The 23454-nt window shown below is 42.6% G+C and overlaps 1 protein-coding gene across 2 annotated transcripts in view; it reads right to left on the reverse strand.

The window, feature by feature from the left end:
• ABHD2 (abhydrolase domain containing 2, acylglycerol lipase) overlaps nt 1–23171 on the reverse strand; it is a 38586-nt gene extending 15415 nt beyond the window's left edge. Inside the window, exons 1-5 of one of the 2 annotated variants that reach the window (XM_071568934.1) lie at nt 23081–23171; nt 13186–13272; nt 12109–12309; nt 2093–2268; nt 1002–1169 (exon numbers count right to left, since the gene is read on the reverse strand). In XM_071568934.1, the coding sequence (XP_071425035.1) occupies nt 1002–1169; nt 2093–2268; nt 12109–12302 (538 nt within the window). In that variant the 5' untranslated portion in view covers nt 12303–12309; nt 13186–13272; nt 23081–23171. Of the gene's footprint in view, nt 1–1001; nt 1170–2092; nt 2269–12108; nt 12310–13185; nt 13273–22940; nt 23036–23080 lie in introns of those variants that run through there. The other variant, XM_071568935.1, reaches the window with a different exon arrangement.
• Nucleotides 23172–23454: the final 283 nt, after the last annotated feature.

Genomic DNA, 23454 nt, shown 5'->3' on the forward strand with positions numbered 1-23454 from the left:
CAGTCTAAGACCTCAATACAAATGAAGGTACTTCATATGCCCAAAGTGTTTTCCAAAAAGGAGTAGATTTATTAATTCTAAAACAAGCAACAAACTATTGCAGCCTATTTGCCTGCCAGAGTCAGAATCTCAAAGCACAGTATTTCTATTTGGACAATTTAACTGCTCAAGGTAACTATTTAACTGTTAATCCATACTCTAAGCAGTATCTATCTTGGCTACCTTTAAGAAATAAAACCTAGCACAAGTCTGCTAAACCCACAATCAACTCCTGACAGTGTACCTATAGGTATTTACAGTAAAGAGGGACAAAAGGGCTCAAGAGCACTCAGGAACAAGCAGACTACGTCACAGGCAAAAAGGCCACATTCTACAAAGATCACATTACTCACTAACCAGGCAGTTAAGACTAGCTGGAGTGACCCTTAACACTGTTTCAAATCCTTTACTTCTAATTTCTAGGTTAAGTGTAGCTTTACTGTCAATACTCTAGAACTGTTGCTCTTTCTTCACATTGTGTTACATCCAGTGACCAACCCTCATGTGTCCCCTCCCAGGATACAAATGTACTTTTTGGGAAGGCTGGTACAAACTCGTCTTGGGTTATATTTTACAAAGCCTCAGAAGTAGCATTTATCCTTCAGAGATAGGTTTATTTCACACTCCACTAAACTGGCAATTTCAACATCTCTAAAATCATTTGAGCAGGCTTGTGGTAGACTTCAGGGGGTTTTTTTCCAGAAGTTTTCTTTCAAATAAAATGCCTTCTTGATTTCTTGATTAGAATATATGTGTAAGGACAGGCAGAAAAGAAAAAGTGAATTCAGTATTATTAATCTCCTCTCTTCCTCCCATGTAAGCTTAGTTTAGTTCCTAAGACACAGTAAGAAAGTATTACTCTCATTCGAGCACAGCACTTGTGTTATCCTGAAGGAGGCTGATCAATGCCTAGAAATTCCACAAGCTTGAAAATAAGTCCCCAGGTGCCATAAAGTACCTACCATATGTGAACATCCGTGGAGAAGTGAGCTCAATATTTGGCAAGGCTCCCAAGTGGTTCAGGACAGCACATCTGTACCCATTTTTCTGCGCATAGTCAACAAAGGTGCGGATATACTGCTTCTCACTGTGGTTGGCAATCCCTGGGCAGATCACCATCGTGACATCCTCTGTGCACAGAGAGGGGGGGGGGGAAGCTAAGTAAATGTCACTTCATGCAAATTAAGAGATTATGAAGGTTTCCATTCCAGATCCGTGGGAAACCATCTACCACAAACAAGCTAAAATTCCTACTAGTCTGCCAAAAATCCTGTACAGGACACGAGTCCAGCAGCTCCAGCACGACAGATGCGAAAAAGTAATTCATGTTACAGGAGATGAACAGTTTTTAACTTGAGGGAAAGCTGTACAAACAGTTCTACAGGCACTGCCTAGAGACCAAGAGTATATTCTTCCCTTTGAAGGGCACATTTGAATGTTACATATTCAGCCTTCTGACAGCCTGTTGTGACTTCAACATATGGGGAAGATGTGGTGCCCAGTGCTCATTCATACACCAAGTAGACTGGTTGTGCTATTTTCCCTTCTTCCTCCCTTCCAGAGCTGGGTGTAATACAGATCTTTGAAATGAAGCTTTGCTAAGCACAGACATTCTGATCAGCTGACATTAACCATCATCTACTTTGTGGCTAATCTAATGATATTTGATCTGCTGACACTGCTCACTACTTTAACAAGATATCATTTCATCAATGAAGAAATTGTTGTAATTCAAGTAAGCACAGTAAATTACATTCAGGATTAGCATATGCTCTTCAAATTAGCTATCACTCTCATGTGCAAAGCTCCAACATTAACAGCTCTAACCACTGAAATATTGCCTCATTAGAAAAGCTCTGCTCAGGTTCTCTTCAACCATAACTGTTCTAGTGCAGTATTGTACCATGAGGATCTCAACACCAAAAATTAAAAAAAAAAAAGAAATCTGCTTTTTCTGAAGGCCAAATGGGAGTCATGGGCTCTATCCTCATCTCTCTCACAGAGCATAGAGTCAAGGTTAGTGCTACATGCAGGCAGCAGCTGTTTGACTGACCTCCAATGCAGTGCTCAGACCGTGGCTCAAAGAGATCAAACGTGGCTGTCGCTCCATCTGGCATCGTGAGGTACTTGCGAAGGCCATACGGATGTGGTGATCTCACTCTCCCCATTTTTCCATAAAGGGCAGTCTGGATATGTCCACTCTTTCCCCAGATCAGGGGTGGAATGTACCTGAAACACAGTAATTTAATTGCCTACCACTGCTGTGTTAATAAAGCTTTAAGAACAGATAAGCACTCCGATAACAAATCTCTCACTAGCTACCAAATATAGTAACAGATACAGAATTGTTTTTGCTATGACTGAACTGGCAGCAGTGATCTTTGCAGTCTTATACAAGAAGAGAGAAAGAAATGCCCTCAAAGCTGAGAAAACAGCACCGATAGTAGCAGTAGAAGCTAAAATCTTGACATTCCTCTCTGTATATGGAGATGTTAAAGGCACAAATGCTTCACAATAAATACGCAGAGGCCTTGTGCCTTGGTGAGATTGGGACTGCATGTTGCCAGCCAACCAAAGCGACCTCCAGAACAGTAAAGTGCCATAAATCTGTTTTAATTGAAACACTGAAGCATGCTGGGTTGAGCCACATGAACTTGTGTAAGCCATTATCTGTACAAGCCAGTGGCAGAAATGGCAGGATTCACAGCAAATTCTAGAAAAGTGAAAGTCCCAAGACTTGCTGGTTGGGACCATTTTACACAGAACTGCTTTACTAAATTAAGCAAAGAGCACACTACAGGTTGATTTTGCCTCTCAAAATTAGGTAAAGTTGAAACAGTCTTAAGAGAACCATTCAGAACTGGCCAAACTCCACTGAACAATAAAGCCCTTTCAATAAGAGGGGTGTTTCAACCAATTATCTTTGTTTATTAGGGGTATATTAAAGCTAGGTGACAAAGCTGATGGTCTTTCTTTTCCTGGCTTACTAATCCTTAAAGATACAAGAGAAACACAACTGTGAGCTGGAAAGCATTGAAGGCTTAGTTATCTGGGGGTTTTTTGGTACAAGCTGAGCTGGAAGTGATGATGGCTCGGCTACGCGAATGAAGATTTGGGAAGGGCTCTCTCCACACTTTTCCTTCGAGCCTGCGCAGTGGACGTTTTAGGTGAGGCACAGCGTGGGTGGAACTGGCCCCACCCTTTACTCCTTAGGTTCATCTGCCACAGCTGACCGAGCTTGGATGGTGACAATGAAGTCCTCAGGACTAGAACCTACAGCTCCCGGTATTCCCAGGAGGTCTCCCATCCAAGTACTAACCGGGGCTGACCCGCTTGGCTTCCAAGATCTGATGGGATTGGGTGTCAGCAGGGCATTTAACTGCTTAGAGCTGGAAGTGGTGTAACAGTAAACATACTGTGCCCTACCACCACCTGGCCACTTGGCAAAGGAGACTGATCTGATGCCTTGAAAAAGACAGTTACATCAGCTCTGAGGAAAGCATGAACGATTTATTGTTTAGAACAGCAATCCCAGGGGACACACTTCCAATTAAGAAACTGGTCTCTGCTACACAGAGCAGGGTATCCAGAAGCTTTAGAGCTGCTGACACCACCTTGGATCCTGAGAGATTAGCAACTTCCTCTCTGTTGTGTTCAGGACTTCCTGTAGTTTATTCCCTTCAACTTCTTGACACCACATGAAGCAGAGATCATGTTCTTCCCTATCCACAGAAAACTAGGCGTCTCACATTTGCTACTTAAGCCCATAATCCACTAGAATGTGACTGAAACCTTACCTTTGTGCTCTGACCTACTCACACAGCTGGACCTTCTCCATGCCAGCGCCTATGTGTCTCTTCCCTCACACACTCCTTAAAAAGATTTCCTAAAAAACATGAACTACTTAGGCTTGTTTAGCAAGACAGGAGCAGCAGTATGCTCTTTTTCCCCATTCTCTTCCCTTATCTATGAGGGAGACTTTTTACAGTCAAAAGCAACACAGCAGTTCACTGTAGTTTCACTCCAGTTTTTCCAAGTGCACTTACCAAAGAGACCCAAAATAGATTCCTGTAGAAGCAGCTACCACTTCAATAAAGGCTACAAAAACTGCTAGCTGATGCTCACAACCTTGTAAATTAGTCCTCAGTGCACTTTGGATTTGATCACTCAAGTATAAAGCTTTTCAAAGAAGCCATGCAAGGCAGTAGCACTACCCCTCTTGTATCAGCCCAGCATCTCTGCACTGGGTCTTGCCAGGCACAATGTGCAGCTGTGCAGTTTCCCAGTGATGGGAACTGTACAAGCTCATCCTCGGCAATAGTTGGTAGAAGTGGAAAGTAGTCAGTGGATCCATTCTCATGGTTCAGAGTAGATATCCATTGGGATAGTGCAGTCAAACAAAGCCAGGCTGCACAAGAACCACAGATGCTTCTGCTCAAGTCACACACAGCTCAGTGCAGAGAGTTTTGAACACAACTATTATGCCAGATAGAAGAGACACTGCTCTTTTAATGTAAGGAAAAGCAGGGGCTTTACCCCAGTGGTTCACTTTACCACCAGTTCTGTGCTTGGCTGCATTTGTCTTTTTTTCCATAGACATCCTTTACAGATGGGGTTTGCTGGCAGTTTTTGAGGGGAGATGACAAATACAACTTAAAATAAGAATTTGCAGCTCTTTCAGAAGACTCAGACATCAACACTGTTTCATGGTTTCCAATCTTGAGCTAAAGCACAGGCATTGAAACTGGCAATACTGCTTCCATACAGTGCTTTTCAAATCAAAGATTATCCCAAAATCTTACCCCACAGGCTAACAGGAAAGCAATTTCTCCAGTATAGCAGCTAAGCTATACAGCTATCACTTATTACTGCTACCATCTCGATGGAAAAAATACAAACCAAAAATCAAGGATCTCTGCAAGCACAAAACCTTTCCTCATGTTTAATCTACAGTTTAGTTTCCAGACAGAGGCTACAGTCATCCATTGGAAGAGATGCAGCAGTAGATACCACAGGGTATTATTACAGAGGAAATCAGAAGAGTCTTCAATGACTCACTACCTATTGCTAGAATTTAAGACAAATGGCTTCAAGCATACTGCTTACCATGAGAGCACTGCTTACCACAGTCTGCCTCTTCAGGTCACATATGCTTTCTTTGGGGAAAGAAACTACCAAACGAGACTTTGAATAACCCAACTGGAGTTTATCCAAGTACTGATTTGCAGTAAGTCAAACCTTTATGCTACTTTTACAGGCAAGCAGCACATACAGTTTTCACTGACATATTCTTTAAGGCAGGAATCCCTGTGACTATTCATACATCTACCTACAGTTTCTACACTTCCCTCAAAGCTTAAACTGTGTGAAGCCCTACAGACACAAGGGAGCATTCACTGTTGCTCCCTTCAGAGTGAACAAGTGTTTGAGCATCCTATAGACCAAGTAAAATGTTCAGCTTATCTTTTATGATGCTAACTCCGGTCAGCTGCTTAAGCATCACACTTCCTGCAGCAAAGATGGCTTATGTTAGTCACTACATGGAACTACACCCTTTCAAACAAATATTCAAAGGTCAAGCTTCAGCATGAGTAATGGACATAATACTCTGATGCAGTTTTGTTTACTCCTATTTAGTCATACTTAAGCATGTTAAGTGTATTTCTACAGTTTGCACTTTATTTTAAAGCAGTTAAAGCTCTGAAATACACGCAAGTGTTCAAGAAGCAGTTTGTTACTTCACCAATATTTTTCTTTAGATCTATCAGCCTTTAAGCAACAGGCTTGTTATAAGGCAAACATCCTCTAAGTATCCAGGCTCCAAGAGACTGAACAGAGGTGGAGAGAAATTGTCTAGATCGTACAGATCTTGAATTATCAGAGAAAACTAAGACAGATTAAAACTTGCCTTACCAAACTGATCCAAACCCAAGCAGCTATTAAAAATACTGATTTCCCAAGACAAGCTGCCGATCTAACTTACTGCAAAACCCAATAAAGCCTTGACAGTGCTTCCTCTTGCATCACTGAATTCAGGTAAAATCTGCCCTCAGTTGAGGACAAGGTATAGCAGAATCAGACAAATGACCTGTCTGTCACCCTTTTTGTTGACCCTCCATTTTGACAAGGCACAAACATATTTTTTAAATCCTCCTGTACGTGGCTTCTCTGTCTTTCAGTGAGACAAAGTCTACAAGAGCTTCCAAGACAAAGTACTGAGCCTAATAGTGCAAGACTGTACAGGACTGAAGGACTGAACATCTTTTTATACAGGGTTTATGTGGACTTTCAGCTTGCATTTACTAAAAGCATTCAAAGAAGAAAGCTCAGAAGGAACTCCTCAGCCATGAAGGTGTACCATATCGCACTGGTGAGGGAAAAAAATTGCCAGGAATTGTGCAAAAGCCTTCACCCTCTGTAAGAAGAGATCAGATAAGACAAATTTTATTTAAGCCTATTATGTGAGAAACCCTTCCAAAGACATTTGCATACTCAATTCAGCTGAGAAAACTCCAGGGCTGATAGCAACAGCAATCACAGATTGCTTTGTAGTTAAGCCAACATTCCTCATGTCAAACAGCTGAAAAAAGATGCTCCTCCAAAACAATCATCCTGCAGACAAGAAGAGCATATAGTCAAGGTATTCTTCTTTTGGCTTACCTTAAGAAAACAAGCTCAGCAGGATGCAACACATGGAAACACAACCATGCAGACTGAGCAACTAAGTAGTATTCAGTCTGAGCATTCAAGCATTGCCCTTCAGATTTTATGCTAAAACTATCACTACTGCTAAATTTAACCATGTCTTTCAAACAAGAGCCCTTCAGTCAAAAGCAGATGGCTTCCCTCCAGCATTGGTAATAAGCAGAAACAAGGAAAATGTTCAAAGACTTCAACTCCTCTCTGTCTGCTATAAACCAAAGTGGTTTTGAAAGGCAGTTTATTGTAGAGATTATTCCAGCACAGCAAACTTCACCATATGGAGATGACTCACTATATATTGCTCAGTATCCTGTTGCAGTGAAGCTGCTCACAGATGTACAAGAACCCAGGCACAGTGTCTATAAGCAGCATTTCCACTGTTCTGCAATAGTGGCTTATGGTGACAGGAGCTGAGTAGCCAGCTGGGTGGTGAACAGTGCTCAGGAAGACCTCTTGCCAAGAATTCCACATAAGGATAATGTACCACAATAACACATACAAGCATGTACTGATAATAAAAAAATGCAAATAAAAAGTTGTATTGTACTAGAAACGGACATTTTTATTTCTGTGAAACAAAAATGGCTTCCCAGTTTGCTCCAGACCCAAAGGCTTTTAACTGACTCATTTTCCTGTTTTGATTTGGTTGCAGTAGACAGCAGTAGTAGAGATAAATATTTGAAGCAGTTATGTCTTCCAGTAACCAGATCTTCAACTTCCAGTAACAGGATTCTGCAACAGAAGGCAGCCAGAACAGGTCTGGGGATGTAAGTTACTTATTATGGAAGCTGACTTATATAGTACAATAAGTACAGAGTTCAGTCTTAAGTGGCTGACTGAATTCACAGCCAGTTACATAAATCTGCTCACAAATGCTAATGGTTGAGCTCCAAATCTGCATTTCAGTTGTGCAGCACAGCCTCACATCTTGATGTAGGTGGCTGCACACAAGAGTGTCTGAGAGCAGAACTTCTAGGTTTTCTATGAACATTTCTCCTAGCATTTTAATATTTAAAACAAATATTTAAACGATGTGATTGTTGATTAAGTTTAGTGGCTCTCAGGCAGTAGATTATAATTTTTGAGCATGTACACCGCTCAGTATGCAGGAATTTAGGAAAGCAGCAGCTGTATAAGCAGCTCACACAAAGCACATAAAAACTGTGCTATTTTTACTAGCAAGCATCAGCATTCAGGTCCTCAAAGATCTGAAGTGGAAGTTCAGCAACAGGCTTATTTGTGCAGCATTACTTCATTTCATCTGAGGAGGTTAACACTTAAACATTAACTCTTACATGGCCTTTGATGTGCTGCAGTATCTTGGATACTGATGATGAGAAAACAGAGCCTGCAATTTGTCTGTGTCAGGATACCCTGAGAACTGCTGCTACCATTACAACAGGTGACAGATTATTTTTCCCCTTTACTGAGCAGTTTGAAGGTATTTAAAGAATTCTTTACATAATCAGACTTCTTTTGAAGTTTGTCCTTTATTGGACGGTAGGAAATGCAATTCAAATCCTGATCAAGAAAACTCATCTGAAAGTTTGTAGGGTTTAACCCCTTCCCCCACATACATAAAAAGAAGCTTTTTCTGTGTCAGCTCAGCTACACCATTCAATGTGACAAAAACACAGCAAATATGTAATAAAAAATTTAAGCAGTTTAAGGAGCTTCTATGCCCTCTGAGCCTTGAAAAAGGAACTAACAAGTGGAGTACAAGTGCTTGCTGCCCATAGAAACTATATGAAGTCAGAACTGTGCCAAAATACAGACTGCCTTCCTTGCTAAACCACCTCCATCACCATTTAGTCAGCTTTTATTTAGTAAGGTGCCCATCATACCCCTCCTCAATCTTCAGTTACTACAAAGATGTATTTTAGTCAAAACAAGGCATGAGGATTACAGCAGTTACAGTTTTCCTTCAGAGGGTGAAGGCTTTCTGCTGATAAGAGCTGGAGAACACAAGGCTGCTGCCAATGCCACAGCACCCAGCAAGAACTCAAAACCTGACGCTGTTTCTCTCCCCAAGGTTAACACTTCAACTTACCCATAGGGAGCTGCCACTCTTCTCTACCTCTCAGCATGTTCACCTGCCAAAGCTTCAGGGATAACACTGTTGTTCCAGTTTAATATTCTCCTGCAAGTGTTCCTACCAGGGTAAAACACTAAGGAGTTGACAGGAATCAAACACTGCTTGCTCTTAGGGGGAAGAAAAGAACACCGAAAAGCTTGAAGACAGCTTTTCTGATTACTTGTCTCCTTGAATCCAGGAGAAACACAGTGACAGTGCAAAGGAGTCTTCTGGTACCAGGCAGCCTACTTACCCAGTATAGGTTAGTGTGTAAACAAAGGCTAAGAAGGATCTAGCCTGGATCTTTGACAGTGTTTGCTAACAGGCTTGACAGTCATTTGTCTCTCTCTTTGAGGAGCTTGCCTTTATTCTGATAAAAAGTGTGCAGACAGCAAGGATAATTATTTTCAGTAGGGATGACACGTGCCACATTTCTGCAGAAATAAAGATACACACACTTGATGGTAGAATAAATTGTAAACAGCCAAAAAAAGTCTAGCCTTCTACAGAAAGCACTGGCCAAAATTTATCCTCATGGATCAAAGAGCCAACTCTGCATTTCTACAGGAGTAAGAGCAGATGAAGGACTTTCTGTACCCATTTGAAGGGCAGGAAAAGGAGACAGCTGCAGCCAAGAGTTAGGCCCAAGAGCATCAATAGCTGTGCTGATTTCAAGAGCTTCCATGCAAAAAAAGCAGAAATTTGAATGGAAGAGAGTCTGATTATGCTACTCCCCTTGGCCAACCAAAGTACAGAGCTGGACAGTGCAGAGAAAGGGAAATAAAGGTAAGAAAATATGAGCACCAGGAAGACATTCTCTTGCTTACCAGTGTTTTCTAGATATGTAGAAAGCTTCTATCAATTTAGAAAACTGTTAAAAGCAGTACTAACATCTGCAAGTACAAGGTACCTGGCACACAGCCATCCCAGGCAGTTTTACAATTCAAAGTTTCTAAATTATTCATCTACCACCACTCAGCTTTGTGAATAACACCACAGTTACAATGTGATTGTCTGGATAAGTCCATAGGTAAGGATGGTGCCATAAAGGTAAAATAACATCCAAAAGTATTTTCTCCAAGTATTTTTGTATATCTGCACAGATAGAATAACTTTGCTTATTCCTACTTTCTCTCTGCCACCCTATATTACCCAGCAGTACCCCCACCTCTTCCTCCCCGAGGTGTAAGGGAGCTGAACAAACCAGGTCTGAAAGCCAGTTCACAGCTGTGAGCATTCTTCTGTAGAGAAGAATTGGTCATATAACAGATCTGACAACAAACCCAGTACTGATATAACAAAAGGGATTGCTGGATTACTTATTTTGCTTTCATGGTAGAATTTGAAAAGAGCTGCTTAATCAGCTTTCCTAACACTCTGAATAATTAGCAAGTAATCAAAGCCTTGCAAGATTTTGCAGTAGAGTATGGAACAAGCTGTTTCCACATAGCTTTTTGCTAATTAGTCCTGGAAACTATTTCACGCATAATTGCAGTAATTTAAATATATTTGCTTCCCTTTAGTCCCCAGGTGACTTTCATGCCTAAAGACAGGATTTCTTTGATTTTTTTTCAATTTCTGCATTGAAAAAACATCCATGATAACATCAATAGTAACAAAAAAAATCACATATACACCATCTTAAAGTTGTCTTTCCTGTAAATCCTGTCAATCACCAACAGCAGTTAGAGTTCTGTCTCCCTTAACAGAGCTATAGAGTTAAGAGGACTGAAACAACTACCTACTGACACATTTTGTTCTAGCTTGTTTCAGCTGAGTTTGCTTCCTGGGGTCACGGAAATCTCTCAGACAATATTCTGCCCCAGAACTATGTATTGGAGATCACTGCTACAGCTGTCAGAGAAGTTGGCAAGCCTGAGCTCAGCTGATACAGAGAAAACAAGCCACAAATGCACACTATTAACACAACACCAGGGTTCTGCAAGCAGCTCTTCACTTGTGCAATTAACGCACAGCAGATGTCTAAAAATTGCAGTACCTGCTCTGCATTTTCACTCTTTAGGGAATGGTTTGTTCTCCAAGTGGAAGTCAAAAACATGGCTCTAGTATAGTAGTGCTAAGAGACTGTGCTTTGAGAAGAGCTGAAATAGGAGTAAAATGGACTCTGAATTAGTTTCCAATCCAAAGATTAGCCTGATACTAATATCCCTTCAAGACTGGTAATGAGCACAGCTTCATGCTTGCTCCTTCAGTGACTAGGGACACATCAATCTGGAGTGCAACACTAAGATGGCAAGTGTCTGAGGTACCGAGTAACTTGAACCTCATTTTTTAGGTAAGCAATTGCTTTGCAGTTAAGGCAAACAGTGGACATAATCTAAACACACTTAGGTTACTACCAAGTCTGAAGTGCATCACAGAACCTCTTTGGGTTCCAATTTAAAAACAGATAATGCTTTGTTTCCTTTAAAGTTTACAGACCCCATGGCCTAACATGTTACATATTATGTAATCAAGACACCTAACACAGCACTGCTAAAAGCCTCTCATCTCCCCTAGAATGACTATCCTTAAGTTAGTTTGACTTTTGAGATCCAACGGAAAAGTTCATGCAGCTGCACTCAGCACTTACTAGATAATTGATGTATTTAGGGCTTCTAAATAGGACTTCCAAGTTTTCAAAATGATTGCAGAAGAGAAACACTGTAATCAGAGTCCTTGTCCCTCCAAAGGCTCATGACATTGTACTAAATGGTTCCTATTATTGGTGAAGGTAAGAGCTGCTGCACTGATTCTGGAGGTTCTAGAATGGAAGGTCAAGGACCAGCCTGCTCAAACACACAAAGTCAATTTGAAGAGAATGCAACAGGCTTAGAGCTGGCCTGTATGTCACTACTTTATTAAAGTAGTTATGATGTGCTCTACCCAGTAATACATTTCATTACTTTTCAATCAACTTAAGGCACTTCAAACAGGAGTAGGCACTTCAACAGCCATCCCCGTCTTCATTATAAGTGCACTGACACAGCATAAACCCCATTTCCTTCCTGTGAGCCCCAACAGGTTCCTTCCCTAAGAGAAAGGAGTACAAGAACATGAACAAGTGCTGACTGCATCCATGGAGAGCCCTGCACAACAAGGCTTGGTCCTAACTCCAGGCATCTGGGACACTAATAATAATTAAATGCTTGACTTGGAACAGGTTTATTTTATCAAGACTGTACCCTGACACTCATTTGCCCACAGGCTTAAGAAACAAACTTGGCAGACAAATGGGTAAGTGCAGCTCTTCTTCCTGTAATACACATCAACATCTATGAAAATATACTTACTCTTTGGTCAAAAGTGGGCAGGATTTGAGCAGAAAGCGGGCCAAAGCAGAGTCCTGGTAAATGAGTTCAGGAGGGGCAGTTGGGCTTTTTAAATTCAAGCAGCGAACAATCACATACAGCACAGCAGCAACTGCAGCCAGCTTCACCCCATCAAACACTGCTGGCAGCTCAGAGGTTTCCAATATTGCACTCATTCTGAGCCTGGAGACAAAAAACAGTATTAAAGCTTTTAGAAATATACTGTTGGATATGAGTATCAACTGTCATGTAAAATAAACAACTGTGGTAACCAACTAAATTTGTTAGCCAACATCACTAAGAAATCCTAGCATATCAACTCTGACTGGCAACTTTAAAGATGAAAGGAAATTTATTACTTATTAAAGGAAGTTTATTATTTATTACTGTTTAGAGCAGTACTGCTCTAATCACCCCAACCAACAGAAGAAATAGAAACTGGATGATCAACTGGGAAGGCAATTTATTCCTCATCAGTGCTGCACTACAATTGCCACAAGTGTCTTGGGTGTGAAGCCTTAGTCTGCAGCCAGTCAATACATTCAGGATCTTGGCCAAGACTACCCAGCTCAAACAGAAGCCAGGTGAAAAGTCAGTCTACAAAGGCATCTCAGCAGCTTTGGATGTGTGTTTCTTCACAGCTGTACAAGACAGACTTGAAAAAGAGAACTTGAAAGAACTACTGTGTTAGTTTCTCAGCGTGAGTTTTGCAATTCCATGATAATACTGGTACTAAATCCTGCCTGTATTTAAGGTGGTCACTTTATGTACTCGCAACTTCAGCATTCCTTTTAGCTCACTGCAGTTCTGCAGCTGAAAGACTACATTAATATCTAGTCTTTCAAGGGCTTCAAAGTAAAGGAACAGAGGCAGGCAAAGGAACTAAAATATATCCCGCCAGCCTGAAACTAAATTCTTAACCTGATCCAGCATTTTTTGGAATACACAGTTCAATGAGCTGGCTGCAGTTGTTGAAAGGGGCAGGTTTTTCCGTGGATCCTTCTTCAGTCATACAGGTAAACCCAAGTAAGACAATCAACTGAAAAGCTAAAGTCTTACCAATTTCAGTTTTTCTTCAACCTAGAAAAAATTGCCAGTCCTCAGCAGACTTGTCACCTTCTGGATCCACGTGCTGCAGGAGTTACCCTGTGAAGGGAGGAAAAGCAAACTGGTTATTACTGATAAAGCTGCATCTCTGAGCTGGAACGGATGAAAACAAATTTATACAAAGGTCCCATCACAGACATTGTTAGTGATTTGTGTAATCAGTCATAACCACTTCCACTTTGATCCATCTGCATCAGAAAGCTCTTGCCAGTGGACAGATTCCAGACTAGATCACTTGCCTACAGCATATTAATTCATCTGCAGTATGTAAATACACCTTCATGAGCAGACAGACCCCATCTCTGGCTAGAATTAACAGTGCTTCTCAACTTTGTGCAGTATCTACACTGTTACCGAAGTGTGAAGCCAGCCCGAAAGAAGTTTCCTGCTACTTTTATTCAGTCTTAGCAAGGCAGCTCACTCCTACAGATGGAAGGTTGTAAACAATCTCTGCTTGTTCCCACACTTGTTTTCTGAGATGTTACAACATACCACACTTCAAGACCATGAGAGCCACAGGAGGCTCAGACAAAGCCACCTAATTAATACTAGTGCACATGCAAGAAGGGCTTGTTACAAGAATTCGATGATGCCAGTAAAAGAGAGAGCTTTCAGCCTGTGACCATAAATGTGTAAGTGATATTTACAATTAGAGTTGGCCTCCTACAGGCACAACAAATCGATGGGGAATCAGAGCTTCCAGGAAAAGCTCTAAAACTGTCTGCTCCCTATCACAGCTGCTGCTTCCAAATGGAAAACACACCATCAGGACAGACCATATTCAAAGCTTTATTCTTCTTCCTAGCAGGAATGAAGAGCCTCAGAAGTACTCTCTGTACTCAGTCCTGCTACATCAAAATCCTTTGGAAGAAAACCCAAGTGACATCAGCTATTGACTAACAGTGTGTGGAAAATTGCAAGTTTCTGCCACCACAACCATCTGCAACACAGAGCAGAGGGTGAGGAAAGCAGAGACATTTAATTTTGGACAACTCTGAAGCTTTTATCTTCCAGTTATGAGCTTCACAGTAGAAGGGAGCAGAATGGGCCACAAAAAGACATCTGCTACACAGAAGATGGCAGTGGTACCACATAGCTCAGTGAAGAGTTCGAGCACAGTGTTCAGCTGTAGGATGTTGACTCATGTCCATACTTTGTATACTTCCACCAAACCTACCACCAGCTGCGTATTAGAAAACAGGTAAAACTACAGCAATGGCTTCTCCAGGGAAGGTACAACTGGCAGGAGAGCAGACCAGGTTCCTGAACTTCAGGACAAGCAAATCTTCCCCAGCTGAAACTCCCAGGAGTTCTGGTGACATTGACCTTTCACTGTTTTATTTAGGAAATTATGAGACACTAATACAAGAGTTACCCAAGACCTTCAGCCACTTGGATTTTAAGCTACTTTGCCATTCACAGCTTACACCTTAGTGAAATTGTTTAAAATAAAACTGGACACAATTAGTCATTAGGATTTTGTACTAGTGACTCAGTGTAACTGATCTAACTAAGCCCTATCTCCCTGAGTGTTCTCTCCCATATAATCTTCAGATTACAAACAACACATCTTTTCTGATATTTTTATCTCATTTTAGCCTGTCACTCCCTTAAAGGAGCATACCAGCTTGTCATTACTTTCAGAAAACTCAGCTGGTGGTAGGCAGGATTAAGCTTTGACACTTGTGAACTAGTATTTTTCTATTTTAAGACAGTCTAAACACACATTCACTGAACTTACGCACCTCAAACATGTGCTAGAGGATCATGTATTTGTCAGGATCTTCACCCAAAAGCTCAGATCAGTCTGCAGATGTAACACAAAGCTGGCACTGCTGCTGCAGTTGCACAGGTATCTGCTGTGATTATTTAAGCAATAGATCTATTCTGTGAAGACTACATTGGTAAACTCCAAGCACTATGGATCCAGCTGTGGCACTTCAGGTACTTTCCCTAGTACCTGGTACTTCTGAAGACCTAAACAGATCTGTCTCAGCCAGGGCACATTTGCAGGGGCTGAGTCAAGGCACTCTGCTCTAAAATTTTAAGGGTTTAGCTTACTAAAATGGATTTCAGCTCTGCCTCTAATCACATAGGACAAATGGCTCCCTCTTTACCAGCTGGGGTAAGGTCACCTTGCTTCTGTTTTGTTAAACCCTTTTTTGTATTGACCCAATAAACTTGTCTGTTTACAAAAAAGGACAGATAACCAGTGTTGAGCCAGACAAATTTTAATCTAGAATCTCCTCTAACTGGGTCAGCATTAATTTAAGTGGACAGACATTTGGCCTTTTCTGTGTACAGAACACAGGATTCTCTCCTGGCAGCTTAGACAAAATTAGCAAGAGGCAGTAAGTAAACCACTAGAAGCAATCAAGGCTGCTTTTCCATCCACTACGGGGTTTGAGATCTGCATTTAGGAACACAAAGAAGTTGAAGCTCCAAGCCCCAAGGATGTTATTTTGAAGAACCTTAATTGTTCAATTATTTTAAAAAAATTTTTTAAAAAATTAACTTACAGGCATCATAGCCCCCAAACCCAACAGCTCTTTTAAGCAATGCTCTTAAGTCCCAATTGTGACTGAGAGCTAACTTTAAAATCAATCACGGGAAAGCAAGTGCTGGATTTGTGGACTTTTCATCTACTTTTACATCACAAAAAGCCGAAAACCACGTTACAGGAAACATTTCAGCATTATTGTTAACAGAGTGCGCTTCACGTGTACAAGTGTAATGAGAAAAAAAACCCCTATGTCTCCCCTTTCCAGGCAGGAATAGGAACAAGAACAACAAAAGCCAACAGAGCTACAGCAAATTCCTTATGTATCCTTTCAAAGACACTGGGTTTTGGGAAAGCCATCATCAAAATATTTACTTGTACAGTAAGTGAATTCACAACTGTCAACAAATCCAAGACCTGTATACATTTCAGTTACAGGTTTCCTGTGGAGAGGAAACTCTTCCAAGGACAGAAGTCACTTCATGCTGTGAGTCAATGGGGCACTATCAGGATTTGGTAACGACCAAGCATTAGAGCTCCTCCACCCACGGACGCAGGGTCTGACTGCATACTGGAAAGCCAACGCTAAAAAAATCAAAGACATTAAAGGAAGCCATTCCCACAGGGTCCTTCCCTCAGGCCTTTTAATGAGCCACTGAAAGCCTCATTTCACTGAAGCACTAGAAACGCTTCTGGCTAATGCAAAGATGCAGCTATATGGAACAGACAAGAGCAAAGGCATCTTTGAAAGGGGCTCCACTAGAAAGATATTTTATGCTCCATTACACTGACTGAAGAATCTTGAAGGAATGCCATTTCCAGGAATGGGAGTTTGGTCCAAAGGCCTCATAGCTGCTCTCTCACCAGGCAGCACTCTGGCTCACTGGTGCTCTCAGAGCTCAGCTGGATACCAAAATGGACCATGTCTGGCCAACACTGCAAGTCTTTAAAAATCCCCTTTCCTTTTCTTTTACAGCATCTACCAAGTAGTGTTATACTCTCTCTTACCCACAAAGATTCAGAAGAGCCAAAGAGGCTGCTTCTGACAGACTGAGCAGACAGACTCTGTTAACTAACACATCACACATTTCTTGGGCTGGATTAATCTATTTTTAGTGTCCACTTGGGGAATAAAACTCAAAGCAAGTATGTTAGACAACAGGAAAGCAAAACCATCCAAACCTAAGAAGAGTTGTGCCTAGGCAGATTGGGATCAGAAGTAATTTTTTTTTACCACCTCTTTGAAGGGGAAAGAAGGAAGGTTGTTTCATTGAAATTAGTTCTCTAGGGAATGTTTTAGGAAATTGTCTTTAACACCAAACAAAGATAATGCCCCTTCTGAAAAATACACTGCAAAACCAGAAGTTACAGGCCTGTCACTACCAGATAAGATATTTAGAACCAAGTCATGGACAAATGAGCTTTATTAAGCAAAGGGTGGAAAGCCAGAGTAGTACACAGTTTTTTAAACAAAAGCAAGTTTTATGCCAGCATACTACTCAAATCTCACTCCAGGAAGTGTACAGAAATGTCACATCACTGAGCATTCAATGGTTTAAATACAGAGGAAGATGCTTAGAGACCATCCTGATGAAGATGAACAGACCTGGGAAAGGCTCTGAAGCATGTGTCCTGATGGGAAAGGCTGCCATACTAAGTATTTGTAAGGCACTGGAAGACTGAGGGCACACAAGCTACACAACTACAGGAACCTGTGCAAGAGGAATCATGAAGAAAGCCTTGAGCTCTACTGCCCAGTCCCATATCCTGTCTTTTACCCAGCACTTCTTGTATAAAAAAATATGCCTTCCTTTCAATGGCAAAGCATCAAGTCTAAACTGCTACTTTGTTTCAGGAAAATTACACAGATATAAGTATTTTAGAGCTATACCAGTACTATGCCTCATCAGCTTAAGCACACAAAACAAGCCATGACACCACTTACCTTGAGACTGGCATGTACCCAGCCCAAGCTCACCCAGTGCAGAACCTCCCATAACCCTTAGTGGTGGCTCAGAGGGGAAAACATGAAACAAATGCTGAGATCATCTTGATGCATCACTAGGTACTTCTGGCCATTTGAAAGAGTCAACTAAGTCTCAGAACTCAAAGCACAGAGGGTGTAATTAGGAATTAGCTGAGCACCTCAAGCACTTAAGCTTCTGGTTAGATGTGGCCATGAGAGAGAAAGCACAGTCCTCGGGAATCTAGCAAAGCCCACCATGGTTTTGTTGTCCAGCATCTGACAGATTTTACCTCCAAGAGGGCACACTGACATGTCCCCTCACAAGGATGCACATAGAAGCACATGGAAGTCCTTGGCGCAAATCTGTCCACCTTGTGCTGGAGCCAGCACTCAGGCCAGGATTTAGCTGGTTGGCAAGTACAGACACCAGCAAGTATTGTTTACACCCTGTTCCAAAAAGAATTTCTTGGCTGGTGCCTTCACTGGAATCTGACCTTTTCATGAATTACAATACTTGGCTCATACTAAGTTTAGAGGTACTGTGAGGTTACAGGGATAAAGTTCACAGCACAAGGTACCATCAGCACAGAAAGACAGGTGCCTTTAACTGGAGTTTTGTCCTTTTTTGACTCTGAGGAATCCCACATCTTCAGAGCAGAAATCAACCACCTAAGAGGGCTGGGTGCATATCCAGCTTAAAAAAGAAATCATCTGAGACTAATTCCATAGCCAAAAGGGCCAAAGGCTCTTCAGATCTTTCAATTCTCCAAGAAGGCTAATTTACAGTCAAATGAGTCTTGAATTCTACTTCCTTCCAGCTACAGGAACTGACCTTTGTTTCTTCACAATATCATTTTAGCTGACCAAAAATAGTTCTACTGCACCACAGGCAGCTTTTGTGTATTACCCAAGGAGGTAGCTATATAGACTCCTTGTGTGTCACAATGTCTGGTTCCTCTTTATCTCACATGGATTGAAAACCACTGCATTAGCTTTTATTGCATACACCCAATGAACATGATTAAACTAAGGCAGAACAAGGCTCTGACTTCACAGAAATCAATTAATTGCAGTAAACAAATAACTATGTTTGCTTACATAACATAAGCCTTTCCTTTAAGATATAGCAACCTCAGACTGTCACACTCCAATCACTACCTCATGGAACTACAGGGCAAAGCCTCAACTTCCTGTACAAGAGGTCAAGCTTACTTTTAGGTTTAGAGAGAAATACTGGGCAACACCTTTCCATGGTCTTACAGGGGCAGCATTAAACTCCAGGGAAGGAGTGGAGTAAACAGACTAAGAACCTCACAATCCATGCTCAGCAGTTGAGGGAATGATCCTACAATCAGCCTACAAAGTGAGCAAATGCAAACTACATAGTAGACCGACCAACCTCCCCAAAGGAGTCTGCTCTATTCCTTCACTGCATTTTGAAGTAGGGCATCATATTGTTAAAGCCTCATTTACCTTCTGACTCCAATCTCTCCATCCCCACACTGTTAGAGCTCAGCTGTTGATAATGGATAAATTAGCTCAAAATGAAAGCACAGCTGTTTGCGCAGCTACAGAGTGCACAGAGGAGCAAGTGGGGAACATGCTCTAGACCAGCTGCACAGCAAGGAAAGACCACTATACTTCAGCACAACACAGACAATAGAACTTAATTCAAGACTGGTCCAGCTCAAGTAGTCTAAAAACACCTACATTTGAACATGATCCAAAGCTGAGGTGCCACTTGACTGAGGTCTTCAAACACCTTGCTTATTTTTTCCCCTGACGAGCAGCTCCTCTCCACAGGGGAGCAGAAGATTTGCAGAGTCATTCGCTCAAAGACTGTCCATGACTGATAGAAGGGTCACACTAGGGGAGTCGAATTCATGTAATGACATTGAAAATGAAGGAATATTTCACAACAGAAAAACAACCTACAAAGAGACAGGACCTGACCAACACATAGCTACCACCACTGCCAAATATCCAGGGGTTCTACCAGAATGCCAACTAAAACTGAGGGGTTTTGAGTGCTACAGTTTCAACAATTCAATGTTTAAAGAACTACACTTCCCTTTCTCCTGCTGAATCCAAGTGAGAGCCTAGGGATAGTACAGGCACATGTCTTGGGACATTTTGTCCTTACCTCTTACAAAGATGTTCCCTGTAAGTGACTGTGCATCTGCTTATATCACTTAGAGCGACCTTTCATATTCACATATGCCCAACCAGTGCTTCACAGAACTGGGTGTTCCAGTTAAAGGACAGTCAGGCTTGAACATTCTCAGCATAATCTTTTGGAACCTGCAGCTCTATGTAAAAGCATCTTTGAAGATTTAAGTATAGAAGCAGAAAAAATTATTGAACAGTGAACTTCTCAATAGCAATCAGTCTCTTTTCCCCTCTTGAGGAGCCCATACTAGACTTTTTGAGTACTCAATGCCCTGGATAAGGTTGTATCGCAGCTACTACAAACTAATACATAAGACATTTCAGAAGGGTGTTTGCAAGGGCTTAATCGATATTAGTTGTCAGTGTCATTTATTTTAGTCACACCAAAGCCACAATGAGAAAAAACTCAAGTATTTCTCAACAGCAGAGTTAAGTGCTAGGCAACTGCACTTCTTGGTCAGCCCAGAGATACAGATAATCATCTGTACCCTGCCAAGTATGACACCTCCTTCCACTGCCGTTACCTCGAACAGAGCACAGACACAAAGATGTTTCAAGCACTTGGTTTGTACAGAACTGCTTTGCAAAGCATTTTGAATTATTGCTGCCCAATATTGGCAAAGTAAAGCTGGCAGTAAGAGACAATTTTTATTATTAAATCAACTGGTACTGTTGAAGACAAGTCAAACCCTTGGGCATGCAAGCCCTCCTAGAGCTAGAAGAGGCTGAGTTAGCTGCCTGACAGGGTTAGCATCACTGCCACTCACATATGTTGAGCAAATGGGACTTTGCTTCTCTACAAGGAGGACAATGTGCCCTTGCACACTGAAATTAAAGCAACTGTTTGGTACTTCACTCAATCAGCTGAGTTTGATTAGCTGTTTAACTGTATATAAGCTTAGATTTTGCAAGATATTTAAGCTGAAGAAGGGCAAATATTTGCACACAAGATCTACTGTTCTATAGCATATTAAGAATATCAATTCAGAGCTGTAACACATCATGAAACACACTCTTCTAGAGAAACTCGAAAGTATAGATGAAGACTCCAATATACTAGCAGAACTATGATTATTTAGGCTTTTGTTGAAAAGTCCAAGCCTCCAGTTTCAGGCAGGTCTCTGCACCTTTCAGTAGGAATTATAAGCACCCAAGACCCCCAGCACCCACAACCCTACCTGAGACTTTGCTAAACCCTGTTCTTTGTTAACTTAACCCAAGTTCTGGTACTGCCAGAGTTGGCACTGTGAAAGTAGGCACGAAGAGACAAGAGATACAGAGCAAGAAAGAGGAATAACAGAGCAATGTCAATCCCGCAGCACTCGGGCCATTTCCATTATTGAGTAAGGTTAAATTACAGAAGGTTGGAATCACTGTTCTAAAGCCACCGTTTCCTATTGTACACCAAATGACATCTAAAAGTACAGTTGGAATTTAGCAGATTCGGATAACCTCTCCTTATGCCTGTGTCAAGGACAGAGTATGTTATTCTGCCATCTTTCCTTCCCAGTGCTACATCCCAGAACAACCATTTCAACATGTTCATCTCTGGGTTTTCACATGACAAGTTTAATAAAGCAGCTTTATGAAACACTAAGAGCTTAAGCTGCTATTCTTTCTCTGATAGAAAAATATAGCTTTTACAAGAGCAGAACAAATTAAATTTTAAGTTTAACTTCTTCAGAAACAGTTTTCCAGGATGGAAGGATTTGTTCCCAACTCTACATCATCTCCACTCCTAAAAAAGACAGTCTGGCACAATCTTAGATCAGTCTCATCTTCCGTGCAGCTATTTCGTCAGTAACATAGAGGACCTCCTGTGCAAAAGCAACTATTTGTAAAAATAAGGCAAGAATGCAGAAGAACCCAAGCATTAGTTCTTGCTTCTCTTTTAATAACCTTATTGTTCTTACTCTTGATTTTGAGACCAAAATAAGCCATGTCTAGAATATTATGAACAGGTACACATCCCCTGACTCAAGGGGACAGGAGAAGCCATTGAAACTCCTCTTGTGAAATGAGAACTAAGCAAGCACCTAAGAGAGGGTGCAGACAAAACAAGAAAAGCTATCACAACAACCAAGGACTCATTGCGAGTAACAAAACTCCCCACACAGGAAACAAACACTGTCAAAGGTCTGAAAATGACACCACAGATGCAAACAGTTGAACTGAGCGTCCTAGGAACACCATATCAGCAGAGACTAGAACATGTCAGCGTAAGCAATATTACAAATATGGCTGAGCACGATAATAATTGATAAATAAGGCCTGTAAGATGAACACAGTTCACAAGTTAGCTGACTAACAGGCAACTAACATTTGTTACAGAAGGAGGCACCAGGGCTGTGGTAGCCAAACAGTAATCTGCAAGAGGCAGTCAGGAACCTTAAGTGCCTGCCAGACCAGTGACAACTGTACATCAACAATAAGAGGAAGCTGCTACGAATTCACTGAGGAAACCTTCATGAGAACACAGCTACAGAATGCAATCCCTCCAGCTGTAACCGTGTGAATAAAGCTGCTGCTGACATACCTCTCCAGACAAGTTAGAGTCAAGTGAGGGATTTCATCAGCTGTAACACACAAACAGCGACAGACACATCTACCCACCGTGTACTGGAGGGAATCCCAAGTTACACGTGAAGGTGTAGGATGGAGCAGAACCCCATCACAGAGACTGACAGGCAGATACCCAGCACCGAACAAAAGGGAGTCTGAAGCTGATTGCAAGATGCTCGTACCAGGGTCAGGACCTCGAAGCATGAGCAGTGGGGAAGAGGCCGCTTGGTGGGAGCCGCGTGACCTGACAGGCAAGAGGCACAGCACCCCTGGCTCTAACCCACACAAGGACCATCCTCAGCTCCCGATCGCATCCCACCTAGACCTGCCCTCCCTCTGAGCACAGTGATGTGCTGCTCCCAGCCCAGCCTCGCACCCCCAGGGGAGGCAGGGGGCGGCTGCCACGGCACCGCCAGGCCCCACCGCCGGGGAGAACAGAGAGGGGACCGCTCACTGACCACTACAGCCCAGCCAAGGGACACCCCACCTCCGCCCCAGCGATACACACACATTCGCACAGCAGGACGGCAGCCGGGCACGGTCAGACTCGGCCGCGGGGCAGCCCCTGAGGCCACGCACAGGCGGGAGAAGAACAGGACGGAGCTTCGGCCGTCACCCGAGCCCCGCAGGAAGGGGCTCCTCCGCCTCACCTGCAAGCCCGGCCGGGCACACGGCCCCGAGCACCTCCCGCCGCCGCTCCCGCCCGTCTGCCGCGGGCCCGCCGCCCGCCGCTCTTTAGCAGCCGCCCTCGCCCTTCCATTGGCCGCCGCTGCGCCGCTTCCGCCCAAGATCGCGCGTCAATTGGTCCGAAGGCAAACCGGAGCGGGAGCGCGTCCATCAGAGACGCGCGGGCGCCATTGGCTGGAGGGGGCCCCGAGGAGCGGAATATCGCAGTTTCATTGGCTCGGGTGCCTGTCAGGCAGGGGGAGAGCGGTGATTGGCGGCGGAGGGCCCGAGGGGCGGGGCTACCGGTGGCGAAGGGGAGCCGGCGGGGCCGCCGCCATGACAAAGCGGGCCCTGAGCT

Source organism: Pithys albifrons, chromosome 13 (assembly GCF_047495875.1).
Source record: "Pithys albifrons albifrons isolate INPA30051 chromosome 13, PitAlb_v1, whole genome shotgun sequence".
Taxonomy (NCBI): domain Eukaryota; kingdom Metazoa; phylum Chordata; class Aves; order Passeriformes; family Thamnophilidae; genus Pithys; species Pithys albifrons.